Source organism: Sminthopsis crassicaudata, chromosome 3, assembly GCF_048593235.1.
Source record: "Sminthopsis crassicaudata isolate SCR6 chromosome 3, ASM4859323v1, whole genome shotgun sequence".
Taxonomy (NCBI): Eukaryota; Metazoa; Chordata; class Mammalia; order Dasyuromorphia; family Dasyuridae; genus Sminthopsis; species Sminthopsis crassicaudata.
In genome coordinates, this window is record NC_133619.1 from 630,903,244 (window position 1) to 630,929,866 (window position 26,623).

Genomic DNA, 26,623 nt, shown 5'->3' on the forward strand with positions numbered 1-26,623 from the left:
TAAACATTTAGACATATACACATCTATAAAATTATGGACATTTATAGATAACTGTAGATCAATATAACTGGGTGTTTCAAAGATTGTTGTAAGGTTTCAAGCTTGAGTTCATGAAGACTTTGGGGACACCGTGTATTTGGGACAGAGATGATCTAATTTTGATTTTTTCTCTTGATCAAAATGTGAGGAGGAAATAACTACCAACTAACAACAGAGCTTCCTGGCTGTTTAATAAATGTTAATTCTAAAATACTATGCTTTTTAAAAATAAATTCAAAAATGACTTAATATGGAATCTACCTTCCATTGTTCCCCATGAGACTCCAGCGGGGTTTATTGAACATAGGGGATCGATCTCTCTCTGTTTATCTGTCTTTCCCTCTCAAATAGACATATACACACGCAGACCATCCTTTGAGTTGTGTCTCTGGCTAGTTCCTGCCAGTTTTCTTCTCCCCAATAGAAGGAAGGGCTTCAATGTAGGTAAATCAACTTCAGAACTAAACCAAGGGCACCATTCTCCATATGAGACTGAACTACAGCCTCAGACAAGTTTGATTTACCCAGCTCACGTTCACTGTGACCGAGTTCCTTCTTAAAACACTATTTTCCAACAAGTTCATTTTTCAATTGAAAAAAAAAGTTGAAAGCCGTTATTGCAGGGGAATATATTTCTTTTCATTTTCACTAGTTAAGTATTTTTTTAAACATGAAATTAATTTCCTGGGAAAGATGTTTAGAAATGGTATTGCAGATCCCACAATTTCCATGGCCGCTGAACCTTAGAAGTTTTAGATTCACACCAGAAGAAAATGTCTTTTCCAATTTCACAAGTCGAAACCATGCTAAAGCTGGGAACTAGAAATCAAGTTAACAAGTAAGCAATACACTGTACTTTTTTTTTTTTTTTTTTTTTTTTGATATGAACAATTCTCTCCGAAATTCATCAGCATGCTAAAGAGCTCTGGGCCTTCCTTTCTCTTCTAAGTTTCCCAGGCTGCTCAGAAGCTGATAATAACAAAAAGTGGCCTTCTCTATCAGGATGTTGATTTCTCAAATTGTCTAAACAGTCTCTTTTTCTTTCTTTCTTTCTTTCTTTCTTTCTTTCTTTCTTTCTTTCTTTCTTTCTTTCTTTCTTCTTTCTTTCTTTCTTTCTTTCTTTCCTTTTTGTTTTCTTTCTTTCCTTTTCTTTTCCTTTTCTTTCTTTTCTTTTTTTCCTTTCCTTTCTTTCTTTTCTTCTCTCTCTCTCTCTCTCTCTCTCTCTCTCTCTCTCTCTCTCTCTCTCTCTCTCTCTCTCTCTCTCTCTCTCTCTCTCTCTCCCTCTCTTCTTCTTTCTTTCCCCCACTTAGTTGCATTCCTGGATTCAATTGCCCCTGAATTTGTCAAGGATTCAGTCTCACAATGTGGTCCTGGAGGCCTGCTCTCAGAAGAGGACAGGCACATAGGGAGCATGGCAGTTGAATGGCTCCATCTCTGATCAGAAAGTAGCTGGCTGTGGACCCATTTGGTCATTTGTTTCAGTGTAGGCTCAGCCTTTGTAAGCTTCTGTCCCTAACCTGTGTCTCTATGTCTATGTCTGTCTATCTTATCTTTATGTCTGTCTTTCTGTGTCTATCTGTACGTCTGTCTTTCTTTTTTTTTTTTTCTTTCTTTCCTACAACTAAACCCTAACAAGGCTGACAGTCAAGAGCCTTGAGGGACTTCCCAATTTTTAAGTTGTCCACACAGAAAGGAGATAGGAAGAACAACAAACCCAGTAGGTCAGGGTCAAATACCTCCATCCATGACCCCAGTGCCCTGCAGTAAGAACAGTATTGTTTCCCTTTCTTTGGAAGTACTGTTCAGTGTTTACCCTTCCTCCGGCCAAAATCCCGTAAGCTCAGTTTTGCTTCATGAAAATAGTACGAGCATCGGCAAGCTCAGAGAACAACAGTGACACAGTGTATAGCTCAGTGGGCGATAGGAAGGCAGTTCGGTAGCTGAGACCACTTCACCGTGGAGTTCAGACTGAAATCTTTACTGGCCCCCTCCTGGCTTGTTTCAGCTGCCCCTGGGCTCCTGGTGGAGTTTGTGGTGCTGGTGGAGGAAAGCACATTGGTTTGGGTTTTTGAAAAAGGGACTAGCTTTTCAGGTAGGTCCAGTGAAATCCACCGAGCTAAAAATAAGGACCAAAATGCAATTTTCCAGCAGAGAGGGGAAGGGGGATATCTTGCTTCTGCCTTGCCTTTCTTTTCCTGTCTCTGCACATCTACTGAGTGCCCTCGTATTTGATCTCTGCTTAGGTTCTTCATTATTATGGTTTATCAGTCTGTTAAGCTTGGGATGTGTTTAAATATCAAAATAATCTACCTTTTAGTTATGTTCTTTAAATCTCATAATATTTTTATGTCTGAAATTTTTAGTCTATTGAAAGATTACCCTAATTGTTATTAAATCTCTTTTTGCAAGAAATTATCATTAAATAAACATGTAATTCATACAATCTAATATGACCAATTGAGATAAATAACATATAGAATATATTTCATCCACCAGATGTTTATTAAGTTTCCATGTGCCAGATAGATAAAAATGTACTTTATCAATCTATCCCTCCTTCTATCCATTAATTTACCGAACACTTATGTATGTATACAGAGGCAAGAGATAGATTGAAAGACAATTGGGGCTAGATTTGTGATTTCATGAATATAGGCAACAATTGGTTAAAAAAAAAAAACTTTCTCCATTGTATGTATATTATTAAACATATATTATACATATATATTAAATATTTATACCTATATAGAAATATATATATACATAATGCATAAATATTTAATATATATTATATAACATTAAATTTAATTCAAGCTTTTAAGTTCTATATATGCAGACTTGTGCACATTTATATATATATATATATGTATATATCTACATATGTTATATATATGTATATATCTACATGTGTTTTATATATATACACATATGTAGATACATACATATATATATATATATATTTTTTTACCAATCATATTTATATAGATAGTTAGAAACAAATATAAATTATTCTGATGGGATCTGTGATTTTATCCACGTGGGGAATTTTTGGCAAACAAATTCCTTCAATTACATATAATAATATATAATAGATGCAAATTATATATAAAACATGTAAGCATTAACATTTACATATTATACATTAAGAATTGCTTTGTAATCTCTAAACAAAACTATGAGATAGGTGCGCGTCTAGATGTCTGTGTGAAATATTTATAGCCAGATGATATCTATACATGTTAGATACATGCCTAGATGACATAGAAAGTGAATTCTCGATGCTGTCAGATCAACATAATTAGTGGGTATTGTATCAACATGGTTTCATTCACAGCTTGGAGAGAAGAGGTCCTCGTTTTTGGAAAGGAAATGAAGAAAACATTTTTAAGGCTAAAAAAGAGCGGCTTGTTTGGTTTGGTTCCTGAGCTTTCTGAGAAATGAGCTGATTACGTCTTTAAAGGCATTTTGCAAAGCAGCTGAAATTGTGAGCAGGGGGTTTATTTTAGTGTCACTTTCGAAGGAAAAATAATAATCCATTGTTTTAGGCGTCCATTGGAAAATGGCACGTTTATGCCGAATGGTTAATTTTAAATTGCAGGGAATTAAAAATGACACTCAAATGAGGGAACTTTTCCTGGGGAGCAGAGTCGAGATGGAATGGTCTGTGTGATGGGTGGATGGAGCCCAGGACCCATCCACAGGCTGGACACTCAGATACACACAGGCGGAGACTCCACCACAGGACAGCGGAAACGAAACCAGAAGAAAAGAAACCCTCCATCAAAAGCAAATTATTTTGGTCTGGGAGGCACCAGGTTTTGATTAAAAACCAGCCCTGGCTCTCATCAACACAATGGCTGGTTGGTGATTGTAAGGCTATCTTTTATTAAAATGTCTTTGCTTAACGGGCCTAAAGGAAGAGATTAACCTTTGGTCTGCCTCGACTTTGGGGAGACGGGGTCCTTTATGTCCATCCTGAGAGCGGCCAATCCCTAGGAAGAATTTGCAAAGCACTGGGGCTGAAGGGATTAAAAATGCACTGCCCGTGTGCCAGACCTATGGCCAAGCATGGGCTCGGGCCTAAGGTTGGTGAGGGAGAGGCTAGGCCCCAAAGGTCCCTTCACAAAGCCCATGTCCCCTTCAGAGCTGCCTCTAGCTAGGGGAATGTGTTCATTTCTTCTGTTCTTCTTGATTTATTGTCAGAGACAGATAGACAGAGACACAGAGAAAGAACACAGAGACAGAGAGACAGAAAGTACTTTCTGGGTATATTTGTGTGCCTTCTTCTGGATAGAAAACAGTGACTTTAACCAAGGACAGACTACTTTTGCTGATTTTATTTCCTCTCAAGGGGGTTTGGGGACATTTAAGGCCTGCCTGCCATAGCTAGACTCATGATGATTGGGAAGCACTGTGAACGCCCCCAGAATTTGGGTTTCTTTGTTCACTTTTACCATGGCTACTTAGGGGCCTGGATGGGCCTGGACTCTCAATGTAGGCCTCCACTCTGATCTAAAAAGCACCGTTGACCATTTAACATCTTGCTGCCAACCTTCAAAAGCTATTGGGCTATATTTCAAAAAGAGAAGAAAAAGAAGGCGAAGACGAAGAATAAGAAAAAAAACAGAGTAAGTACTGAATAGGATATATTCTCCTCCCCCCTTCCTCCTTCTGTGGCCAACTTATTTCCAAGTTTTGGTTTTCTTTCTTAACATTAAAATAAATTCAGGAACAGACCCTGTCTGTGTCTCTTGAAACCTTTCAAACCAACTCGTTTGCTCCTAATTGCAGGAGAAAGAGCCACCCAGGGGTGAAGCTTAATGTCTTGAATTTTCCAAAAAGGAAAGGATCGGTGGGGGGAGGATGAGGGGAAGCAGAAGCAGGATATCTGGGGTAGCTGAAGGGTCTTTTTGTCACCCCCCCCAAAGTGAACGTATATATAAAATACCTGATGGATTTTTTTTTTCTTTTTCCCTTTTCAATGTGAAAATGAAAAAAAAAATGGGTAAATTAAAGACTCTGCTTCTAAAACCCCAATGAGAATTGGCAATAGTGAGAGACACACAATCGCCTTCGAAACTGCACACTGTCAGCCAGCTCAGCCAAGGGGAAGCGGGTGGGGGTGCAGGAAAAAAGGTTTCATCCCGAACTGGCCCTGGAGAGGCCAGGCCTGTGTTCTAGATCAAGCGTCTCGTCTGGCTCTCTTGGGTATCAATTTTGTCTTTAGACCTCCCGAATATTGGTTCTTTTCATTTCAGCCAGCTGGGCTGACCTACAAGTATCGCTTGCATTGGGATAGAATGAGAAGTGAGATGGAAAGAAGAAAAGATCCTTCTCATCGATGGATCTCAGTCTTTTAAGTTGTTGTTGTTTTAAGGAAATAGATTGATTGAGAAAGAGATGGAAGATTTGGAAGAAGCAGTGGTGAGTTTGAAGATGAAGCTATTCAGAATGCAAAGGGCAAATATTAGGGCAGAAAAAGAGGCGGATGTTAAGATGGGTTGGGGTTTTTTTTGTTTTTTGTTTTGAAAGGATCGAGGGGAGAGTCATCCAGGACAAAGAAGATGTCTATTTCATGAACACTGAGGCAGGAGGTGGGTCAGGAAAGAAGAGGGATTTTCTAATCAAAAGGCCCCCATCTTTATAGCACTTAAGAAGTAGGAGCTTGAAAGGCTATTAAAAATCTGTTTTATTATGAAATTTATGACAAATATATGTTTTATATTAAAAAAAACTTTTGGTGGTCCAAAAATTTTTATGTCCCATTGACTACAGTTTTTTTTCTTTTTTGGGGGGGGAGGAATGGGGGAGTTGTATCTGGAACTTATCTCATATTACATTGGTATAACTCAAATTTATAATAATGCTTACTGAGTGCCAGGTCCTGTGCTAATCACTGTACAAATATTATCTTATCTGATCTTTATAACAATTCTGGGTGGTAGACATTATTATTAACCTCATTTAACAGATGAGGAAACTGAGGTAGGAAGAGATTAAATGACTATGGCAGGGTTCACATCGCTACTAAGTGTTTGGAGGCTGGGATTGAAATTCAGATTTTCCTGACTTGAGGTATAACACTCTCTGTAGTGTACCACCTAGTTATCAAATGTCCTTGACATAGATAAATACTTTTTGACACACACACCCCATTTTACAGGTAAGGAAACTGAGGCTCATGAAATTTAAGAGACTTGCCCAGTGGTGCATAGCTATTAAACACGAGAGACAGGATTTGAGCACAGGATCTTCTGATTCTAGAAGACTATGATATTTGTAAAAGGAATTTTGAAGTAAAGTTATTCAGGATGTGAAGAGTCAGTTTTAGTGTAAGAAAAAGATATGGATGTTAGCATGGGTTGGAGGATTTTTTGTTTTTGTTTTTTTTGTGTGGGGGCATTTTGATAGAGAGTAATTCAGGGGCAAACTTTCTAATGTTCTACTGTGTACTATGGGGATGAAAACATATAGGATGTACAAAAAGATAAGAAATATTAATATAATATTAATTATTAAAATTAATATATCATACAAAACTTCTTAAATTCTGGGTTGTGATCCCATAAGAGGGTCATATAACTGAATTTGGAAATCATTAAATGATCATTTAGTATTGAGTAATTTGACCTGTATGCATATTTTTATATACCCAGGGTCATGTTAAAAATTATCTGGGGAAAAGGAGTCACAAGTGGAAAAAGTTTAAGAAGCCCTGAGAAATAATATAATAAATCTAAATATAAAAAGTAAATGTAAACTTTAATAATATTACATGCACCTTTTGCTATATAAGCATACTTATACATACATTTATATTCCCCAGGCCCCTTTTAATTCCAGTACTTTCTCTTTATTGATTATTTCATATTTATCCTGTCTAGAACTTGCTTTGTATATGTTGTTTGCATGCCGTCTCCCTATTAGATAGTAAGCTCCTTGAGGACAGAGCCTCTTTTTGTATCCCCCTTGCTTTGCACAGTGTCTGGTACCTAGGTAGGTGATTAATAAATGTCTATTTATTGATTTGTATATTATCTATAGATTTAGTATAGTATGTAGTATATATGTAATATATCTTGTTATGTCTATATTAGTATATGAAGCATGATAGATACCATATGCTTATATAGTATATGTAGTAGTATGTATACATGTTCTATAGTTATGGTATCTATATTTAGTATATATGTATATATGATAAGTAAATATATGTATATGTATAATGTAGCTATATTAGTATATATCCATATGTGTATGATATACAGAGCAGGTTTATATAGTAACCTGTAGTAGGATTTATATATGTCCTATAGTTTTGATATCTATATCAGTATATATGTATTTGTAGTATGACACATAGAGCAAGTTTATATAGTATATGTATGTGTAGTAGTATGTATATATGTCCTCTAGCTATGATTTTCTATATCAATTATATATGTGATATGTAGTATGACATATAGAGCAGATTTATATAGTATATGTATATTTGGTAGTATGTAGTTATGCATTAATATAGTATAATACACGTCATATTTCTATAATGTGTGTATATCCTCACATACATACATACATATTCACAGTAGCACTTGGTTAGTATGTTGGATAGGTTTTTCTGTTTTCTCTGGTTACTAGGGATGGCTGAAGAGGTAAGAAAGCAGTATTTCAAAAATGAAGAGGATGCCCAACCAAGGATACCAATCATTTCCCTAATCATTAGAGCTGTAAGGGACATTTGAAGCTCCTTATTTTACAGAGAAGAACCTATGAGGTCCTTTGAGGTTATGTGACTTTACAAAGTCCCACAAGGTCCCAGGGTGATGTCTGGCCATTAGCTTTGGAGACCACTATATCCTTCGAGGAGTGAAAGAATTGTAAATGTCTGAATGATAGCCATAGGGAAAGGGAGCTGTCCCTAGGATCTTTACCCTGTCACCGACTTGCAGTGGAGATATGTAACTTCTTCTAAAGAGCCCCAACTTTGGCTGGAGAGATGCCTGGGAGCTTCCCCAATGCTGAGATTTCTCTCAGCTTAACCATTTCCCTTGGATTCTTGCCTACTTAACTTAGACTCCAAGTCTTTGGATTCACAATTGACCTTCTCTGTTGGACTTCTCAAACCCAATATTCTGTGACTTTAGAAGCAGAACTCTTGCCTCCATCATAGGCTATTGTTGTGAATGGCTTTAGTGTATGATAGAAGTGGGAGGGAGAGGAAGGATGAAGAGAAATGAAGAGGAGTGGCGATTTCAGTAGCCCCCCCTCCCTCCCAAAATAATCAATTCAACAAGTATTTATTAAGACCTGTGCTGGGAGAGAGAGAGAGAGAGAGAGAGAGAGAGAGAGAGAGAGAGAGTAGAGAGAGAGAGAGAGAGAGAGAGAGAGAGAGAGAGAGAGAGAGAGAGAGAGAGAGAAAAGAGAGGAGAGAGAGAAAGAGAGAGACAGAGAGAGAGAGAGAAAGAGAGAGAGAGAGAAAGAGAGAGAGAGAAAAGAGAGGAGAGAGAGAGAAGAGAGAGACAGAGAGAGAGAGAAAGAGAGAGAGAGAGAAGAGAGAGAGGAGAAAAGAGAGGAGAGAGGAGAGAGAGAAAGAGAGAGACAGAGAGAGAGACAGAGAGAGAGACAGAGAGAGAGAGAGAGAAGAGAGGAAGAGAGAGAAGAGAGAGAAGAGAGAGAGAAGAGAGAGAAGAGAGAGAAGAGAGAGAGACACAGAGAGAGAGAGGACACGGAGAGAGAGAGAGAGGGAAGGGAGGGGGAGAGAGAGAGAGAGAGAGAGAGAGAGAGAGAGAGAGAGAGAGAGAGAGAGAGAAGACACACACACAGAGAGAGAGAGAGAGAGAGAGAGAGAGAGAGAGAGAGAGAGAGAGAGAGAAGAAGAGAGAGATCGAGAGAGAGCGACCGAGCTCTCGAGAAGATTGAGAGAGATGAGAGAGAGAGAGAGAGAGAGAGAGAAGAGAGAGAGAGAGAGAGATGAAATTTAGCCTCAGGGAAGTAAAGAGAGTAGCAAGAGTAAACTCCTGTTCATGTTAATGCCAGCAACACCAGGGAAGCCAAGTCTCCTGGGAGTCCCCAAAGATGTGGTTCAAAGAGCCAATAACTTCAGCTAATAATCTGGGGACACACCAGGTGATGTCTGGCCATTAGCAGCTTGTCTGGAGACCACTATATCCTTCGAGGAGTGAAGGATTGTAAACGTCTGAATGATAGCCATAGGGAAAGGGAGCTGACCCTTGGATCTTTACCCTGTCACCAGCTTACAGTGTAGATATGTGACTTCTTCCAAAGAACCCCCAAGTTTGGCTGGAGAGATGCCCTGGAGCTCCCCGATGCTGAGATTTCCCCTGGATTCCTGCCTACTTAACTTGGACTCCAAGACTTTGGGTTCAGAATTGACTTTCTCTGTTGAGCTTCTCAGGTCTCTTTCTGAGCTCTTGGTTTCAGTAAATGTCTTGTTCTTACAAAATTAATGGGACTGGTGAGAAGGAACTGGGATTAAGCTCACGTCTCTGTGGTTGGTGCCACTTAAGCACCTTCAGACCTTGGCAAGAGTCCCAGCTTTGCTCCTTGTTAGCTATGTGACCACCGGTAGCCTCTTCACCTGTACAGGACTCCTGTTATTCCTCTGGAAAGTGAATAGGTTGGTCTAGACAATGTTTAAGGTCTTTTCCCACTTCTATGAGAGCATGTGGAACATATGGATATAGGGTAGATGAAGAATGATATTGCAAGAGAAAATATGGATGGGCTGTATCATAAGAGGCAGTAATAATAATAATGATAATAATAATATTAATAATAATAACAACTAGTATCTGTATAGAGCCATTCCACATGCCAGGCACTGACATTTCTATTTGTTTCTCACAATAATCATGGGAGGTAAGTGCTATGATTATCCCCCTTTTGCAGACAAACAGCAGTTAAGTGATTTGCCCAAGGTTACATGGCTAATAACTGTCTGGTGTTGGATTTGAACTCGGATTTTTCCTGACTCCAAGCTTGTTGCTCTTGACATTAAAGTCATCAAACAACCTAAGTAGTTGTATCTAGACTTGAGTTCAAAATCGCCATTATTTCCTGTTTTTAAAAAGTCATTTCCCTACCATCAGCCTCAGTTTCTGAATCTGTAAAATGGAAAGGGGAAGATTTGCAATAACTTCTAAGTTCCCTTCCAGTTTATAAATCTATGATTTTGTGTTCTTTAAAGCCTCTCTACAGCTGCTATGGGATTCACAGAGGAGAAACCCCTCTAAAAAAAGAACTCCTAAAGACCCTTCCAGCTCTAAATCTATGGTCTTCTGATTCTTAAGATATCTCCCAGACCTTGCCCTGAAGAAATCTCAAGTCATAACAAGGCAGTAAAAGGTCTTTCCATTATAATCGCACACAGAAAATCATTGCAATACTTATGCATTTTGGGGGTGATTTGCAATGAATCTAGTTTAAATGTCAATACATAATTTAGCTGCTAAATCATAAAATTAGATAATGTATAAACGCAAAACTTAAAGTGCTACATAATTGCTAGCCATCAACAACCACAGCAATGCTATTTGTTGCATTAGGCAGAAGTTCTAACAAGGCTGGATGTCAGGAAAATGTCCCTAGAGATCTAAGCTGTCCAAAAAGTAATGGACTTCTGAGGGGATAAGGTCAGCTTGCATGGGAGATCTTCCCACAAAGGCTGAATAATGCACTTTGGGGAATTTGCAGAGGATTCTTTTTTTGAGTATGGGTCAACATGGATATGGATAGTAGGGGGCGCCATAGTGCATAGAGCTCTGGGATTGCATTCATCTCCCTGAATTAAAATATGTCCTCAAACACTTTCTAATCTCTTTTTGTCTCAGTTTCCCCATCTGCAAAATGAGTTGGAGAATGAAATCACAAACCATTCCAGTATCTCTGCCAAGAAAACTCCACTGAGATTTGGACACCAATGAAATGAGTGAGCAGCGAGGACCTGGATTTAAGTCATATCTCTACTACTTGAAGCACTTAATTCTCCCCCTCTGAGATTCATAAAATCCTAGACTTAGAGCTTGGAGGGATGTCAGTGGTCATCTAATCCAATCCTCCCATTTTACAGATGGGGTTTGAATCCCAAATTTGTTCAACATCACAAGGGGAGAAAGTGGTATAAGTAGGATACAAACTCAAACTCAGGACTCTATCCAGCTGGTTTAGTTGAACATTGAGGTTCCTTCTAACTCTGAAATTCTGTAAACTTGCCATTGTACCTTCAATTGTTTTAATTTTTTAAAATTTTACTACTAAGAAGTTGTAAAGTGAAAGTGAAGATAGCTTACGTTTAGATAGAGTCAGTGCTGGTTGAATGACCAAGCCTCCAGGATGGAGATTAATTGGTCTTTGTTTATTTGGCATGCCATAGGATTCTGTCCTGTGTCCTGTTCTGGTCTCCATCTTTATGAATGAATTGGGATGAAGTCATCTGGGATTTACTTATCAAGTTTGCATATGACACAAAGCTAGTAAAGATACCTAATGTGATGAATGACAAAATCCAAAAAGACCTCGATGGATTTAGAATACTGTGCTGAATGTAATTTTTAAAAATTTGTCGAGATAAAATACTGTTCTCTGCTTGTTTTCTTTTTTCTTTGTTAAACCAATGGCATAAATACAGGATAAGGGTAGTTATGGCTAGATTAAAGTTCATAAAATAAGATCTGAGGGTGTTAGTGGAGTATAAACTAGATATGAGTTGACAGTGAGACATGGCTAAGGGGATGGGGGATGGGGGCGAAGTGTCAATGTGATCATAAGAGGCATTAACAGAAGCAGACTAGAAAGAGCGAATTTTTTCTGAATTTTTCCTCTTATTAGATTACATGACTTCTTCACCCTGCCCTAGGAAGCTTATTATCTTCCCCCCCCCCCCCTCCCTGAGGCTGAGGGTTAAGTGACTTGCCCAGGGTCACACAGCTAGGAAGTGTTAAGTGTCTGAGACCAGATTTGAACTTGGGTCCTCCTGAATTCAAGGCTGGTGCTCTATCCACTGCGCCACCTAGCTGTCCCCGGAAGCTTATTATCAAGGAAATTTTTAGCATCTCTTAAAATCTCATCAGTCTTGCTCCTCTGCCTCATCACTATCCCTTTGTCCTGATTGGAGGGGAGGACCATGAACTCCTAAGCCATCTCCTTCTTTCTCACTTGATAGCACTCCTTTAATTCTTTTCTAACTTCTCCACCATGCCTCTGATAAGAAATTTTCTCTGTGTATTGTCTTCCCCCATTAGATTTTAAGTTTCTGGGGAGCAGGATTTTTTGTTATTTGTTTTGTTTTGTTATTTTTTTGTTTTTTGTTTTTGCATTTATATTCTCAGTGCTTAGTAAAGTGCCTGGAACTTTATTGACTATTAACTATTTGGAATTTTGTGCTCATTTCTGATCGAGAAATTTCAGGAAGAATATTTGACTGGGATGGGCTGAAGCCAGCTCTTTAAGGTCTTTAACTAAAGACTTTAACTAAACAACTTTAACTAAAAGGTCTTTTACTACTGTTAAATCTTCATTGTGAGCCTTTACATCTTGAAAAATGGCAAATGCTACGAATCAGGTCTGATTTATTGCTTTGTTGGATTATTGAGATTTAAGAAATAGATGGGGAAAATGATGATAATACAGACTAAACTTTAAAAAGTGTCACACATTTTCAGAGAGCTGGTTGTTAAATATTTAACCTATGAATACCTATGAATATTAAAAACCTGAAGTACATGCAATAGAGAATCGGAGAATATTGATGTGACTTGAAACTAGTCATGACAAGATTCATTGAAAAGTTCTAGGGAAGAATTTTTGCATGGAGAGGGGAGAGGATTTGAGGAGGAGGTGATGGCTGTTTTTTGCACTTTGTTTGATTTTTACTTGGAAGAATTACTTTTTTTTTTTTTTTTTTTTTTTTTTGGCTTGACTGCGGAGAGATAGAGAGAATCAGAAAAGGTATTTTCTTAATCCATTAACCTTCAGTGATCTCCTTCAGTGAAGAAACCCTGTGAGCCTGACAGCCCAAGAATTCTCATGCTATTTTTAAAAATGAGGAAACTGAGGCTCAAATGTAGTTCAGTGACTTGAAAACCAAATCAAGCAAATTTAGCACCTCAGAAAAGAAGCAGGTCTACATGTTGCCAGAAATAACTAAGATAAAGTCCTTTGATTGAGAAGGGGAGTTAATACAAGTGCCTGAGGTGGGTCTTATTTACAGTGACAATTTCCTATATTTAATGAATTTATATATATATATATATATATATATATATATATATATATAATATTTTTGCTAAGTAGAGGATCAGGGAGGTAAGGGAGGGAGAATGAAAAATTTGGAAAATCATTACAAAAATTAATGTTGAAAACCATCTTTATATGTAATTGGAAAAATAAAATAGTATTAAGAAAAAAAAAAAACAAATTTCTCAAAATTTATTTCTGTATACTGAGCACCTTGCTTAGCGCCTGAAATGAATCATTTAATAAATACTTGTTGAATGAAAACATAAAAAATTAAGGGGAAAAAACACAAAAAAAGGAGTCATTTAACACATCTCATGATGCCAAAAAGAATCCATTGCACAAATGCACAAGTTACATTATTTCATCCTTATTGGGGGAGGGAAAATCCTAGTCACTCCACCCTAGTGAAGGTTCTGGCAACATGGAGCTAGTAAGATGAAAAGCCAGGATTAGATTAGATGGAGATAAGGAGATGTAGAAATCACTTGGTGAAATCATATATCCACATACAATTTACATCCCAGTTTAAAAAAAAAATGTTTAGGGAGGTTAAGTGACTTGTCTAGGGTCACACAGCTATCATGTATTAAGTGTCTGAGGAAGGATTTGAACGCAGGTCCTCCTGACTTCTAGAGTTCTATCCACTGCACCATCTAGCTACCCTTGTTTTTCTTTTTAGTACAGATAAGTAAAGAAGAAGGAGGGGCCGAGAGATAAAGAGAATCGAAGACAGAGATGACACAGAGATAGAAAATTTTTGTAGGGTTCATGGGAGAGTTCTTAAAGCTTTGAATAACTCCCTTCTCTCAGGGACACTTGTTTTGAATGAGATTTTGTACTCTAAGAGTTGAATTTATGGTGTTGTAAGGATTCTATCAATTCATTACCACAAGGGGTCAGAACATGGAACCAAAATAAGTCCCATCCCTCAGCAGCTTGTTCAGAGAGTCCACTGAACCTCTGAGAGTTCTGGACCTCCTGTGAGTCGGTTCTCTCTGCACCTTACTAAAGAGAAGAAATATAAAACTCTGGAAGCATTTCAAACCCTTCTAAGGCAATGACTTTGTTGGAGAGTAGCCAACCCTTTCTTGAGAACTTGGTGAAACATGACCATTTAGAAACCATTTACCCAAAGACATTTCCCGTCCCTGGTTTTTTGCATTCATTCCTTCAACAAGTACTTATTAAGCACCTACTGTGTGCCAGGAATTGGCCCAATTTTAGAAAACTTTTTAGGAAATTTGTCTTCGAGCCCCTCCTTGAAGATCTCCTAGATGGGGAGCCCAGTACCTCCCAGGACAGCTCATCTCATTTGTGGATGGTTTTAATTAATTCAGTGCTTCTCTAACTGAAATCTCTCTCCCTCTCTCTTCACCTTTTATTCATTCTAGCTCTTCCCTTCAAAACAAACTCAGCAGAACAAGTTGAATGCTCTTCCACACACTCGCCTTTCAAGTCCTTGAAGAGAGCCATCAGGTGCCACCCCAATTCAGTTTTCTCCTCCAGGCTAATCATCCCTTGTTCTTTTTTCTAATTCTTCTATATAGCATGATCTTGGGGCCCTTCCCTATTCTGACTGCCTTTTTCTAGATGTTCTCCAGTCCTTCAGTGTCCTTCCTGAAATGCCCAGAACACCGAAAAGAATTCTAGATGTGGGATAAACATAGTTCTTGCTTTTACAGAGATGAGACTCATGTATGAACTACAAGCAGGGTTGTGTTGGAGTTAACTTGTACTGACTCCTGAGACTTGATTATTAAATGCTCAATGTAAACATTTACACCTTGGAAGTGGTAGATGCTTTGGATCAAGGCCTGATTTATCACTTGTAAAAAAAGTGATGGAGAAAATGTTAATATTGTATATTAAAGTTAAAAGTATCTGTGTATGTTTTCCCCTGGAAAGCTAATTCTTAAACATTTACCAGCAGACCTCTGAACACAAGGGTATAACAGTCAGACAATATCCATCAGGTCCAAGATGAAGAGCTGGAAGGTCCCTCAGAGCACAGAATGTTACATATTGAATATTAGAGAAAGAAGTTACAGACTCACAGGACAGCAGCATTTGATAGATCTCAGGAGTCATTCACTTAATACAAGTTACAATGCAAAAAAAAAAGAAAGAAAGAAAGAAAGAAAGAAAGAAAGAAAGAAAGAAAGAGAGAGAGAGAGAGAGAGAGAGAGAGAGAGAGAGAGAGAGAGAGAGAGAGAGAGAGAGAGAGAGAGGAGGGAGGGAGGGAGGGAGGGAGGGAGGGAGGGAGGGAGGGAGGGAGGGAGGGAGGGAGGGAGGAAGGAAGGAAGGAAGGAAGGAAGGAAGGAAGGAAGGAAGGAAGGAAGGAAGGAAGGAAGGAAGGAAGGAAGGAAGGAAGGAAGGAAGGAAGGAAGGAAGGAAGGAAGGAAGGAAGGAAGGAAGGAAGAAGGAAGAAAAAGAACCTACTGCAACATATCTGGCAAGTGATCATCTAGCCTATTCTCAGAGACAATCCAGAGAGGAGGAGCCCAACATCTCCCATGTTAACCCATGGTACTCTTAGCAAATGGAATGTCAGAGATAGGAAGGTCTTTAGAACAGGGAAGGTCAAAGTTGGGAGGAACCTTAGAACAGGGAATGTTAGAGATTAGAGGTGCCCATCTAATAAAATCTAGTTCAAATTTCTCTTTTTACATTAACATTCTGAGTTGTAGGACACCAACCACTTTGACCAACTTGTCTTCTCTAGAATAAACACATTTTAATTTGGAAGCATTTAATTTCATCTCCATCAGTCAAACAGCAATCTCTTCGTAGGTTGGTAAGGAGAAGGTATAGACTATGAAATCTAGTTACCACAGAGTGCATTGAAATCACCACATTCAAATTTAAAAGAATTATTCTGGGTTTTCTCATCCATATGAGCCTACCTGCTCATTAATTTGACACACAGCTAGATTCTGGTCATCTCGGGGAGCAGGCCACCCGGATATACTTCAGCCAGTTCCCATTTCCAGTCTGGTTAGCTTCCACACAGAACTTCTCATTGCCCAGCTCGTCTGCAATCTGTTGGGGTAGGATGGGGAGAGAGGGAAGAGGAGAAAAAATAAACGATTATTAGAGGCAATGACCCACTAAGGTAGGAAAGTGTGCAAAATTCTCATCAACGACATTGCTCTAAGGCAGAAACCCCAGTGATTTGGTTGGAGGTGGTAGTGGTGGAGGAGGTCAAAGGATGAACCATAATCAGTCACCAGATTTCAGAATTCAACGGGCTAAGGAATCCAACCCATGATTGACCAACAATCCCTTCTACAATATCTCTAATAGGTGATCACTAGCCTTTGCTTGAAGGGCCTTTCCCCCATCCTTCTCATCTCACCTCCCACCATCACTTGTTTCATTCTGAGACAGTTGTCATTGTTCATTTTCAAGAGATCATACCTCATTTTTCTTTTATTTTGTTCTTTTTATCAGCAACTTTGACCCCTGGTTTTTAGTTCTACCCTTTGGGGCTAAATATAATAAGCCCATTCTCTTTTATAGTCTTCCAAGTATCCAAAGGCAGCAATTGTACCATTCTTCCCCCACCCCATCTTCTTCTTTTCTCTCTCCTTAATATCCTCTAATTCATTTAATTAATTCTAAGATAAAAATGGGTTCAAGTCATTTGATCCACAAGCATTTTTTAAAATAAAGAATAAATTAGAATTTATTATGAATACACATATATTTTTATATTTAAAATTATATCCCATCATTTTCCCTTCACAAGCATTTATTAAACACTTACTATGTGCCAGGTAGTGTGCTGAGTATTGGACATTCAAAGGCTGACAAAAACAAGACCCTTCAACATAAGTTGTTTTGTTCATTCATATTTTTCTTAAAATGTGGTACCTAGATTCCAAAGAATCCCTTATCCAGTCTAGCCCAGTCTAGCCCTACTATTCACACATTCATTAAGTCCAGTGGAAATGATTGCTCAAGGTCTGGGATTGAAGGGAAGTGTGGGGGCAGGTTGAAGGATTAATTGATGATTTCCCCCTACTTAGTTTATCCTATAATGTGGTACCCAGATTGGATCTAACCCTGTCATTCACACATTAATCCAATAAAAACCATAGGAAATCTGACTTGATTATTAAGACTTGGGGTTGAGTGGGAAAGAGAGGAAACCAGACTGAAGAACCCATGATGATTCTTCTCTTCCTCCCCCCAACTAAACTGAGATCACAGTACAGGACAGGGTAATAACCACAACCACTTCAAGTTCCCAGCAAAATGGTTGTGAGTGATTGGAGCCTTGGGCTAGAATTTTCTGAAAGCACACTGATCTCACAAAGACCAATTAGAGGTTTAGGAAAGGATTTGAAGGTAAAGGTGTCTACATATCAAAGCCTGGGGGGTATTTCTCGGTGGCTCTCTAAGAGTTTGAGGCGAGAAGGTGTGAGAACCAAGCATTAGGGTGATTACTTTTATTTTCTTCAAACAGGAAAGTCACCGTTTGACACCCCAGGCTCAGCCTTTCACACCAGGCTGCAAAAGGAACTGGAACAGGGAGAAAGGCAATGTTCTAGCTTACTCAGCCAGAGTAAGAACCGGAACTCTGAGCCACACCATTTACGAGAATCTGCCTGATTTGAGTCAGAAATCTCGCCTCTCTCTCTCTGTTCATAGGGTAGGATTTCCATAGGATCTGTTGTCTCATGAAATAGAAGCCACAGCTCTCACTGGGAGCAACTTGGTGGCTCACATTGCCCACATCTCTTCTTCCTCCTCTTCCTCCCTCGATTAGCTCAGTTTTCTTACTCAAGCACAGCAGAAATATTCAGAAGAGAGTCTAGGAAACAGCAAGAAAGTTAATAGAGAGAGGGGAGGAAAAAGGGTAGTGGACTTCTCTTAGTCATTGATCAAGAACTCAAGGAAGATGAGATCAACCAGAAAGAACTTTAATGGCCATCAGATCTAATTCCTTCATTTGACAGATGAAGAAATTGAGTCATGGGGTGATTAAGTGACTTACCACAGCTAGTAAGTGTCTGAGTCAGCGTAGGAACTCAAGAGCCTTTCTGGCTTCCGATATTACATTTTATATAAGATCTATATTTGTGATTATATAATCCCAAAGACATCATAAAGTTGTCAGGAAACAGCTCTCTTCAAGACATTTCAAAATTAGAAATAATACAAAGAACAACCCCATGGGCCGTGGAAGAAATTATTGCACAAATGTTAAACCACCTGAATAAGTAGTTGGGACATCCAAAATCCTTGCCTTCAAGGAGCCATTTAAAGTCCCCTAAAATGACTGAAGAAAATAGAACACCAAAACCAAATTCTCATAGACCTTCCAAGCTATTTCCAAAAAGTTGGGCTCTACCTCCTGTGGAATGTAAATATCTTAAGGCAACTAGATGGTGCAATGGACAGAGCACCAGTCCTTGCAGTCAGGAAGATCTGACTGTGTGACCCTGGGCAAGTCACTTAACTTTAATTTCTTTGCAAAAGCCAACCAGCCAAACAAAAAGAATGTAAGTATTTTGAGGGTAGGGACCCTTAACAGGGCAAAGTAATAAGGAGGAAATTTCAGGGAAAATACAATAGCACTGATAATCAATAATTAAGAATAATAAAAATAGCACTCATAAATTTTAACCATTCATATACCTTAATATTTCTTTAATTTGTTTAATTAATATTAATATGCATATACCAGCAAATTAAATAATAATAGTAAAATAAAAATTAATTGTACTAATAAAAACACATTATGATAATGATGATGATGATGAACCCATCAGCCTTGGTACTCATTCATATCTCAGTCTTTCTAACTGTAGAGTGGAGCCATGGACTTCTAACTCAGAACATTTCATTTCTTACCTGGCTGTGCTACTTTACACCTCTTCTGACCTTCCCAATAAGTCCCTGGGTAACCTTCCTTATCCATCCCTTCAAATGTATTTTCTTCCTGCATTGGATTATAAACTCCTTGGAGCCAAAGACTTTTTCCCTTTTGTATTTGCATCCCTAGAGCTTAATAGTATCTGACACACAGTAGGTCTTTAATAAATATTTATTGATCACTTAATTATGATAGCAATGCTAAAGATGGCTCTGACTTCCCAAGGACCATTCAACTACATGTGTTACACTTTGAAAACCACTGATTTAAGAGCAGAAGAGTAAACTAAGTGACCTTTTAGTGAAATGTCTCCTCCACCCAGGGCCATTTAATCCATCTAACATGATGTATAATTGTTGATGTGGAATCCTAAGACTCTGGGCTGGAAAGGACCCATCCAGTCCAACTCCTCCACCCATACAAGCTGGAATCGCTTCTAAGGCAACTTTCTCAAGATATCATTTGGATTCTGCTGGAAGGGATTGGATTTGACTTGTAAAGTCCTCCAACTCTTCATCTATGGCTTGCTTCCAGTGGCAAGGGGCTGTACCCTAGAAATGAGCCCATGGCACTGTTGGACAGCTCTAACAGCAGAGTCTTCCTTCCCCTGAGCTGAAATTGTCTTCCTAGTTTTAGTTTTGCCTTCTGAGGCTGCATAAAACCGCTCCCTGTATTTTATAGATGAGAAAGCTAGAGAGCAGAGAGATATTGGCCATGATCACACAGCTTGGAAGTGTGTGGGAGGTGGGATTTGATCCTTGGGGTTTTGGACTCCAAGTCCACTGTTCTATCCACCACACCACATTGTTTCCCTAATGCTTCACTACATGACAGATATCTTCCCATATTTGGAGACAGCCGTCATGTCCATTTTAAGTTCCAGCTGAAATCACACCTGGATTCAATCCTTCTGCAGGGCAGAGATGAGGCGAGCATCCATCAGGCTGGGAAGGATCTCGGTCACCATTCCAATCAGCCCAGAAAGAGCACTTCTGATCTCTGTGTCCTGTGCTCAGAGGGAGTCAGGGCTCGCCCCCTTTTGATCAGGACACACTTCCTTAAAGCAGAAACATCTGGGAACCGCAGAAACCTCAATTTGAACAGGATGGAGGGGGCATGTGTTCAATATAACTGTGAAGCCAATCATAGGCCACAGTGGGGGTGGGGGGAAGAGAGAGGGATGGAGGAGGCTTCTTCCAAACAAGTCAGACACCCTGATGCCAAAACCAGAGAAATGGAGAGCTTGGGGGAAATCTGCTTTAGCAGTGACCCATGCATGGAAAAATCCTCACACTTAAAATCTTTGTCTTCATCGCCTTTCATCTCACCTTTCTTCTTTCTTCCCCAAATCCCAGAATCTCAAGAGTCCAAAAAAGAGCTCTGAGGGCAGACTAGCTTAACAACAATTACAACTACAGAAATAGCTCTTGTTTATACATTACTTTAAAGTTTGAACAGTTTGTTTGATCCTTACAACCATAGGAAGTAGGTGTGATTACTACTCTAATTTTGGAGATGAGGAAACAGATCACTCAGCCAGGAAGTATCTGAGGCTGGGCGGGAACTCATGTCTACTTGACTCATTCTTGTACTCTATCCAATGACTGGTCATCCAATGGAAGACCTTAAATGAGGAAGACTCGATTAGCTCCTGAGGCAGCCCTTTCCACTTTGAGATAGTTATAATCCTAAGGATGCTATTCCTTACATTAAGTCTAATTTCATCGCACCTCTCACTCGTCACTCCTACTTGATCTCTCTCTCTGTGGCCAAAAGGAAACATGAAAGTCTAATCTCCCTCCTAGTGAGCCCAAGTTATCAGATAGTTGACAATCTTTATCATGTGACCCTCAATCTTCCCTTCTCTTCAGTTTCACATTAAATACAAGGCCTTTCGTCTTCATGATCACTCCTTTTTGAGATCCTCACTCTGTGACATTCATCCTTCCTTGAAGAACCCAGAACCAAATACAGAATTCAGACATTGTCTGCATAGAGCTATGGAGAGTAGGACTCTAACCTTCTTGATCCCAATCATTGAACTCTTACAGTAGCCTAAGTTTGGAATAAGATTCTTGATCATCAGGTCCGATGGTTGATTCATATTCATTCTGGGGCTCACTGAAACCCTCGGAATCTTTTCCCATCCTGAATTGTGTGAACTCGAATGATCAAAACCAAGTGTCAGTCTTCAGTGTCCCTTCCTTCCTCTCTCTAGGCTGGAGCTTCCAATTCTCTTTTAGAGATTCTGACACATGCATTCATGTAGTGATATTAGGGGCTTAGAAAATCCAATGCAATGGACAAAAATATATTAAACACCTTATGAGTGCCTGTTTCTGGGGAAATAAAGACTCCCAAATTTCCCTGCTCTCAAGGGAAATGTGATCTCATTTCCCTCAACCTCATCTTTCTTTGAGCACTTAGAGCTTAAAAGTGGGATTTGGAGAAAGGATGAGGTTTAGTCTCCAAAGAAAGAAATTGTGGGAAGTTAGATACTATGGAGATTTGTTCAAGGGGTATCTTCTTAGAGGCAGCATGTTTGGTTGGGTAGAGTACCTGATGTGATTTCAAAAGGATCTGAGTTCCAATCCTAATTCAAATACCTGCTAACTGTGTGATCCTGGGTAAGTCACTTGACTTCTGTGGCTCTGTGCAGAGAACAGTGTTGGACTCGGTGGAATCTAAATTTCCTTCTAGTTCTGGCTTTATGATTTTTCAATTTGTGATCACATTAACAGATAGTGGGGTGAGTTTAGGTAGATGAGGAAATGATGGCAGTGTTTGGGTGTGATGAGCAAAAGTTCATACAGCTGGGGAAGAGGGGGCAGAAGGCAGTGCCTTCCAGTGAGGCAAGCCCTGAATATACCAGCTGTGCAGCTGAGATGTCCCTTGGCCCCTGTACTCTGTGGCTGACACCTCTTTACAGTACTCACCCTCCCTCCTACGCTCAGGGCTAAGGCACTGCAGGAAATCAGCCGAAAATATCAACAGAGAGACCTGTGGTTTAGTTTCACCTTGAACTGATGCGCTCACACATAAGCTGTGTTCCTCTGCCAGGATGAAAGGGACACATTACCCCAAGTCACAGCAGCCCTGGGGGTTACTGGTGGGAGCTGGAGGGGAAAAATCTGAAAACTGCCACTTGTGAATACTCAGCATCAGCTGGGACTTTACTGAGGGACTCTGGCCGAGACTTGGGCCTTTCTCTGCCTCCTGAAGGAGCCCTGGGGAGGTGGTCAAGGATGAGATGGCTGCTTGAGCCTCCTCTGATCCACATCTGGCTCCTTCTTTCACTTCTTCCCCAGGAGTAGGGGCTGGTTCTGTCCCAGCATTCTAGCTTAATCACATGCAACCAAAATGCCCAGAAGGCAAAGGATCATAGAGCTTGGAGGGACTTTAAGGGTCATTTTGTTCAACTTGAGTACTAGAGAGTCAGTAACTTGTAATGATAACAATAAAAACTAGCATCTTATGATGCTTAAAATGCAGTTTACATAATTACATAATCGATCCTCACAACCACCCTGGGAGGTGGGTGCTATTATTATGCCCATTTTATAGATGAGGAAACTGAGTCTCAGAAAAATGAAGCAATTTGCTAAAGATGGTAAGTAATGAAGTCAGAGTTTGGTCCCATTACTCTGCAAACATAGGAATCCTAGATTCTTAGAATTCTTGAATTGAGAAGGATCTCAGACATCATGTAGTCCAATTTATATTCTTTCCTTTCCCCCCCAAAATAGTATCTCTTCTTCCTTTCCTCCTCTTCTTCCTCCCTTCCCTCCCCTCGCCTTCTCTCCTCTCCCCCATGCCCCCTTCCCCTCCCCTTCTCTCCCCTCCTCTCTTCTTCTCGCCTCTCCCTCCCCTTCCCCCTTTCTTCTCTCAAATACTTTTAATTGCTTCTACCCTATCATAGAGTGAACAGAGCTCTGGATTTGGATCCAGAAAACCCGTATTTAAATTCTCTCTCAGACCCTTCTTAGTGACATGACTTCAAGGGCCTCAAGGAACTGAATCTCGGTTCTCCCAACTGTAAAATGGGTATGAAAAGCAGCATGATGTAATGTAGAAAGAGCTGATCTTGCTTGCCAGGAAGCCTCAGCTTCAACACTTATTTCTAACATCCAGGTGTTGCCAGCTCTAGACCTGTCATTTTCAATGCACAAAAAGGAGATTCTCTGAGACTAAGATAGTAGAGTAGATGCAAATCTGCACTTGTAAAGGGAATTTCCTCCCTGGGAATTCACTATACTAATGAAATCTTACACTTGGTCCAACAGGAAAAAATGGGGACAAGAAGAGCATCACCATCACAAAGTTGTCAAGGGGATCCAATGAAATACGGTGTGCAAAGAACGTTTCAATTTTAAAGTGATATAGATACGTGAGGTGTTACAATGTAATTCTATAGTAATCATGTGATATTATATCTTAGTGTTGTCATTTTGTAGTTTTAGTTATGACTGATTCTTTGGAACTCCATTTAGGGTTTTCTCATCAGAAAGCTTACATCTCAATACTGAAATTCAACCACAACCAAGCAGTCATGTTGTCCAACCACTCAACAGTCCACAGAAGATTAGACAAAAATCATATGGTATAGTAACTTGTCTTTGGACCACTTGTATTTGAACCCCACAGAGGAAGAATGAGAAAACAGTGAAGTTGAAAAGAATACAAACTGACATTTAGATAATGCTTTAGAAATTATAAAGTCCTTTATATGCAGTATCTCATTTGCTATTATTAATTTCAACTCATTTCTGTAGCTCTTAAATCTATGGGATTGCTAATGCAAATGTAATTATCTTCAACTTATCTGTGAGGAAACTGAGGCACGAGTTAACTTGCTTTAATGATTTACTCCAGGTCAAAGAGTCACTGAGCTGGGACTTGAAATAAGTCCTCTGGGTGAAAGAGATCCTCAAAGTCATTTAGATTCTCTTCATTCTGCCGCAAAGAATCAGTCTGTGACTCCCTTGTCCTGCTTCTCTGCCAAAGACCACGTCTGGCCTTGTTAGTGGTCCTCTTCCAACTTCATTTCTATTCCCATTCCCATTTCTTTTACGGCAAATGGCCACTGGCATTCTACAGAGGCTAATTCCCGAACATGGAACCACAAGACTCTTTCCCCTTCCCTTGCTTCTAATTGATTTATAGATGGGGGACTATGATATGCTTTATCTCTTCCAGCCCTTTTGATCCTCTTCGAAGTCTACTGTAGCATTATCATTCTTTTGAGGAATCAATGCTTGGAGTCATCATTGAGTCTTTCCTTCTCTGAGTTCTGGTTTCATGCCCTAATACTGTGTATCCCAAATATCTGGGAGCAGAGACTGTTCCCCCTTCCTTATTTTTGTCTGTTGTGCTGGAGCTCACAGTGTCCATGCCTTCCCTCTCTCCAAGTAGAACATAAATTCCTTGGAATGCTACGTAAATATTAATTGTTATATCGATAAACAAACTAAACCAAATACTATCTCCTACCTAGGCTTTTCTTAATCTCTCTGCCCCATCCCCAACCAATTGGGAGTATTTCCACACCAAATTATTTTGTAGGGTGTTATCTATATATACATACACACACACACACACACATATGTGTGTGTGTATACATATACATATATGTATGTGTGTGTGTGTAATTTCTTCCAAAAATTCCAATTTTTGAAGACAGGATTAGTTCATTTTTATCCTAGCACAGTGCCTGGTACATAGTAGACCCTTAGTGAATGCTTGTTAGTTGCTTGCTATAGACAAAATAAGTTAATTAATTGCTTGGCAGATGCAAAAAACTATTACAATGAGCAAATGCTGGAATGATCTCACAATTCTTCCAATGACCTTGTGATACAAGTGCTATGATTGTTCTGATTTTACCAGTGTTTTGAAACTCAGTCTCCAAAGAGTGAGGTAATTTGGCTGACGATACTAATACTAGAAATGGAATTTGAACCCAGTACTTCTTGACTGCTAGTTCAGGAACTAGAGGTATCAGGAAAAGGCTTGACTAGGAGGTGGTACTTTTGACAGAAGCTAGGAATTCTGGGAGGTTGACTCAAGGAGAGAACACATTCCAGGCTTAGGGACAGCTTGTGCCAGGTGTGAAATGGAGTGGTTCTGAATAGTAAGTGTCTAGCAAATATTTATCAAATTGAATTCTTGAATGATATGAAAAAGAGAAAACATACACAGAAATGATTTGGACCGTGCAAAAATTGCGTCGAGACTTTGAGCAAAGGTGTAGACGATATCTTACTGAGCACAAACTGGTTTTCCCGGTTCTTTTATCCCAGCCTCTTTAAGGGCACAGCAAGGTCAAGGCTGAGGAGATGGAGGCGTGCCAGAGCTGTTACTGACCCTGGCTTATATGGTGCTCAGATGCTCTCACCTACTTATGGTCAACGGGAGGAGGAAAACCACAATCTGAAGGCAGCAGCTAAGTGGGGAGCCCTGTGGAGGTCCAAGCCTTCCCTGCTCAGCTGAATAAATGTATTTCTTGCTACTGTGTCAGATCCACAGGATTATGGACTAGGAGCTAGCAGGAAGGGAGTTCAGGTGTTAGTGAGCCCAGCAGACTCATTTTATGAAAGGAAAATGAGCTCCAGAGAGAAGTAACTAGCCTGAAGTTGTTCAGGCGTCAACTCTCTCCATTCCAAATTCATTGTATCCAGTGGTTTTCTGTATCTGCTGTTCAGGGGACCCATTTTGTGCCACATTTAAAGGTTCTACATGGCAGAGGTGACCATATTTATGCCCTGTAAATCCTGTACTTAGCACAGCGCCTGGAACGTTTTTGTTGTTGTCGTTTCAATCACCTCACATTCATCAGGATCCCATTTGGAATTTTCTTGGCAAAGATACTGGAATGGTTTGCCTTTTCCTTCTCCAGCTCATTTTTACAGATGAGAAAATAGAGGCAAACAGGGTAAAGTGACTTGTCCAGAGTCACCCAGCTAGCTAGTGTCTCGAGGTTAAATTTAAACTTGGGAAGATGAGTCTTCCTGACTTGAGACTTGGAATTCTATTCACTGCTCCATCTAACTCCCTTTAACTAGCACATAGTAGGCACTTAATATTGAATTAAATTGCTTCCTTGTTAAGATTATTACTAGGTGCTAAGTTGATTGTCTGGTACCTAACAATTCTCTGGTTCAGAGTTCACACCTTTAAAGGAGTTCAAACTTTTAGGAAGGAAAGAAGATAAGAGAATCAAAACTACCTGGCCTGACTTGATTTCCATGTATTGGATTGGGAGGATCACTCTCAATTGTGCTTAAAGTCACTTAGACTAAGCATCCATCTCCATTTACTACTTGATTCCAATTCAGAGCTGAAGGTCACCTTCTTTAACAGCTAGTCCAACCTGATCTTTTTATAGATGGGGAAACTGAGGCAGATAGTGGTTAAGTGGTTTGTCCAGGGTTACAGAACTTGCCAGGA

The 26,623-nt window shown here is 39.6% G+C and overlaps 1 protein-coding gene across 1 annotated transcript in view; it reads right to left on the reverse strand.

The window, feature by feature from the left end:
- The window catches only part of PRDM16 (PR/SET domain 16), a 621,205-nt gene that overhangs the window by 91,923 nt on the left and 502,659 nt on the right, over positions 1-26,623 (reverse strand). Inside the window, 2 exon segments of the mRNA XM_074306482.1 lie at positions 16,200-16,241; positions 16,243-16,335. Coding sequence (XP_074162583.1) covers positions 16,200-16,241; positions 16,243-16,335 — 135 coding nt within the window.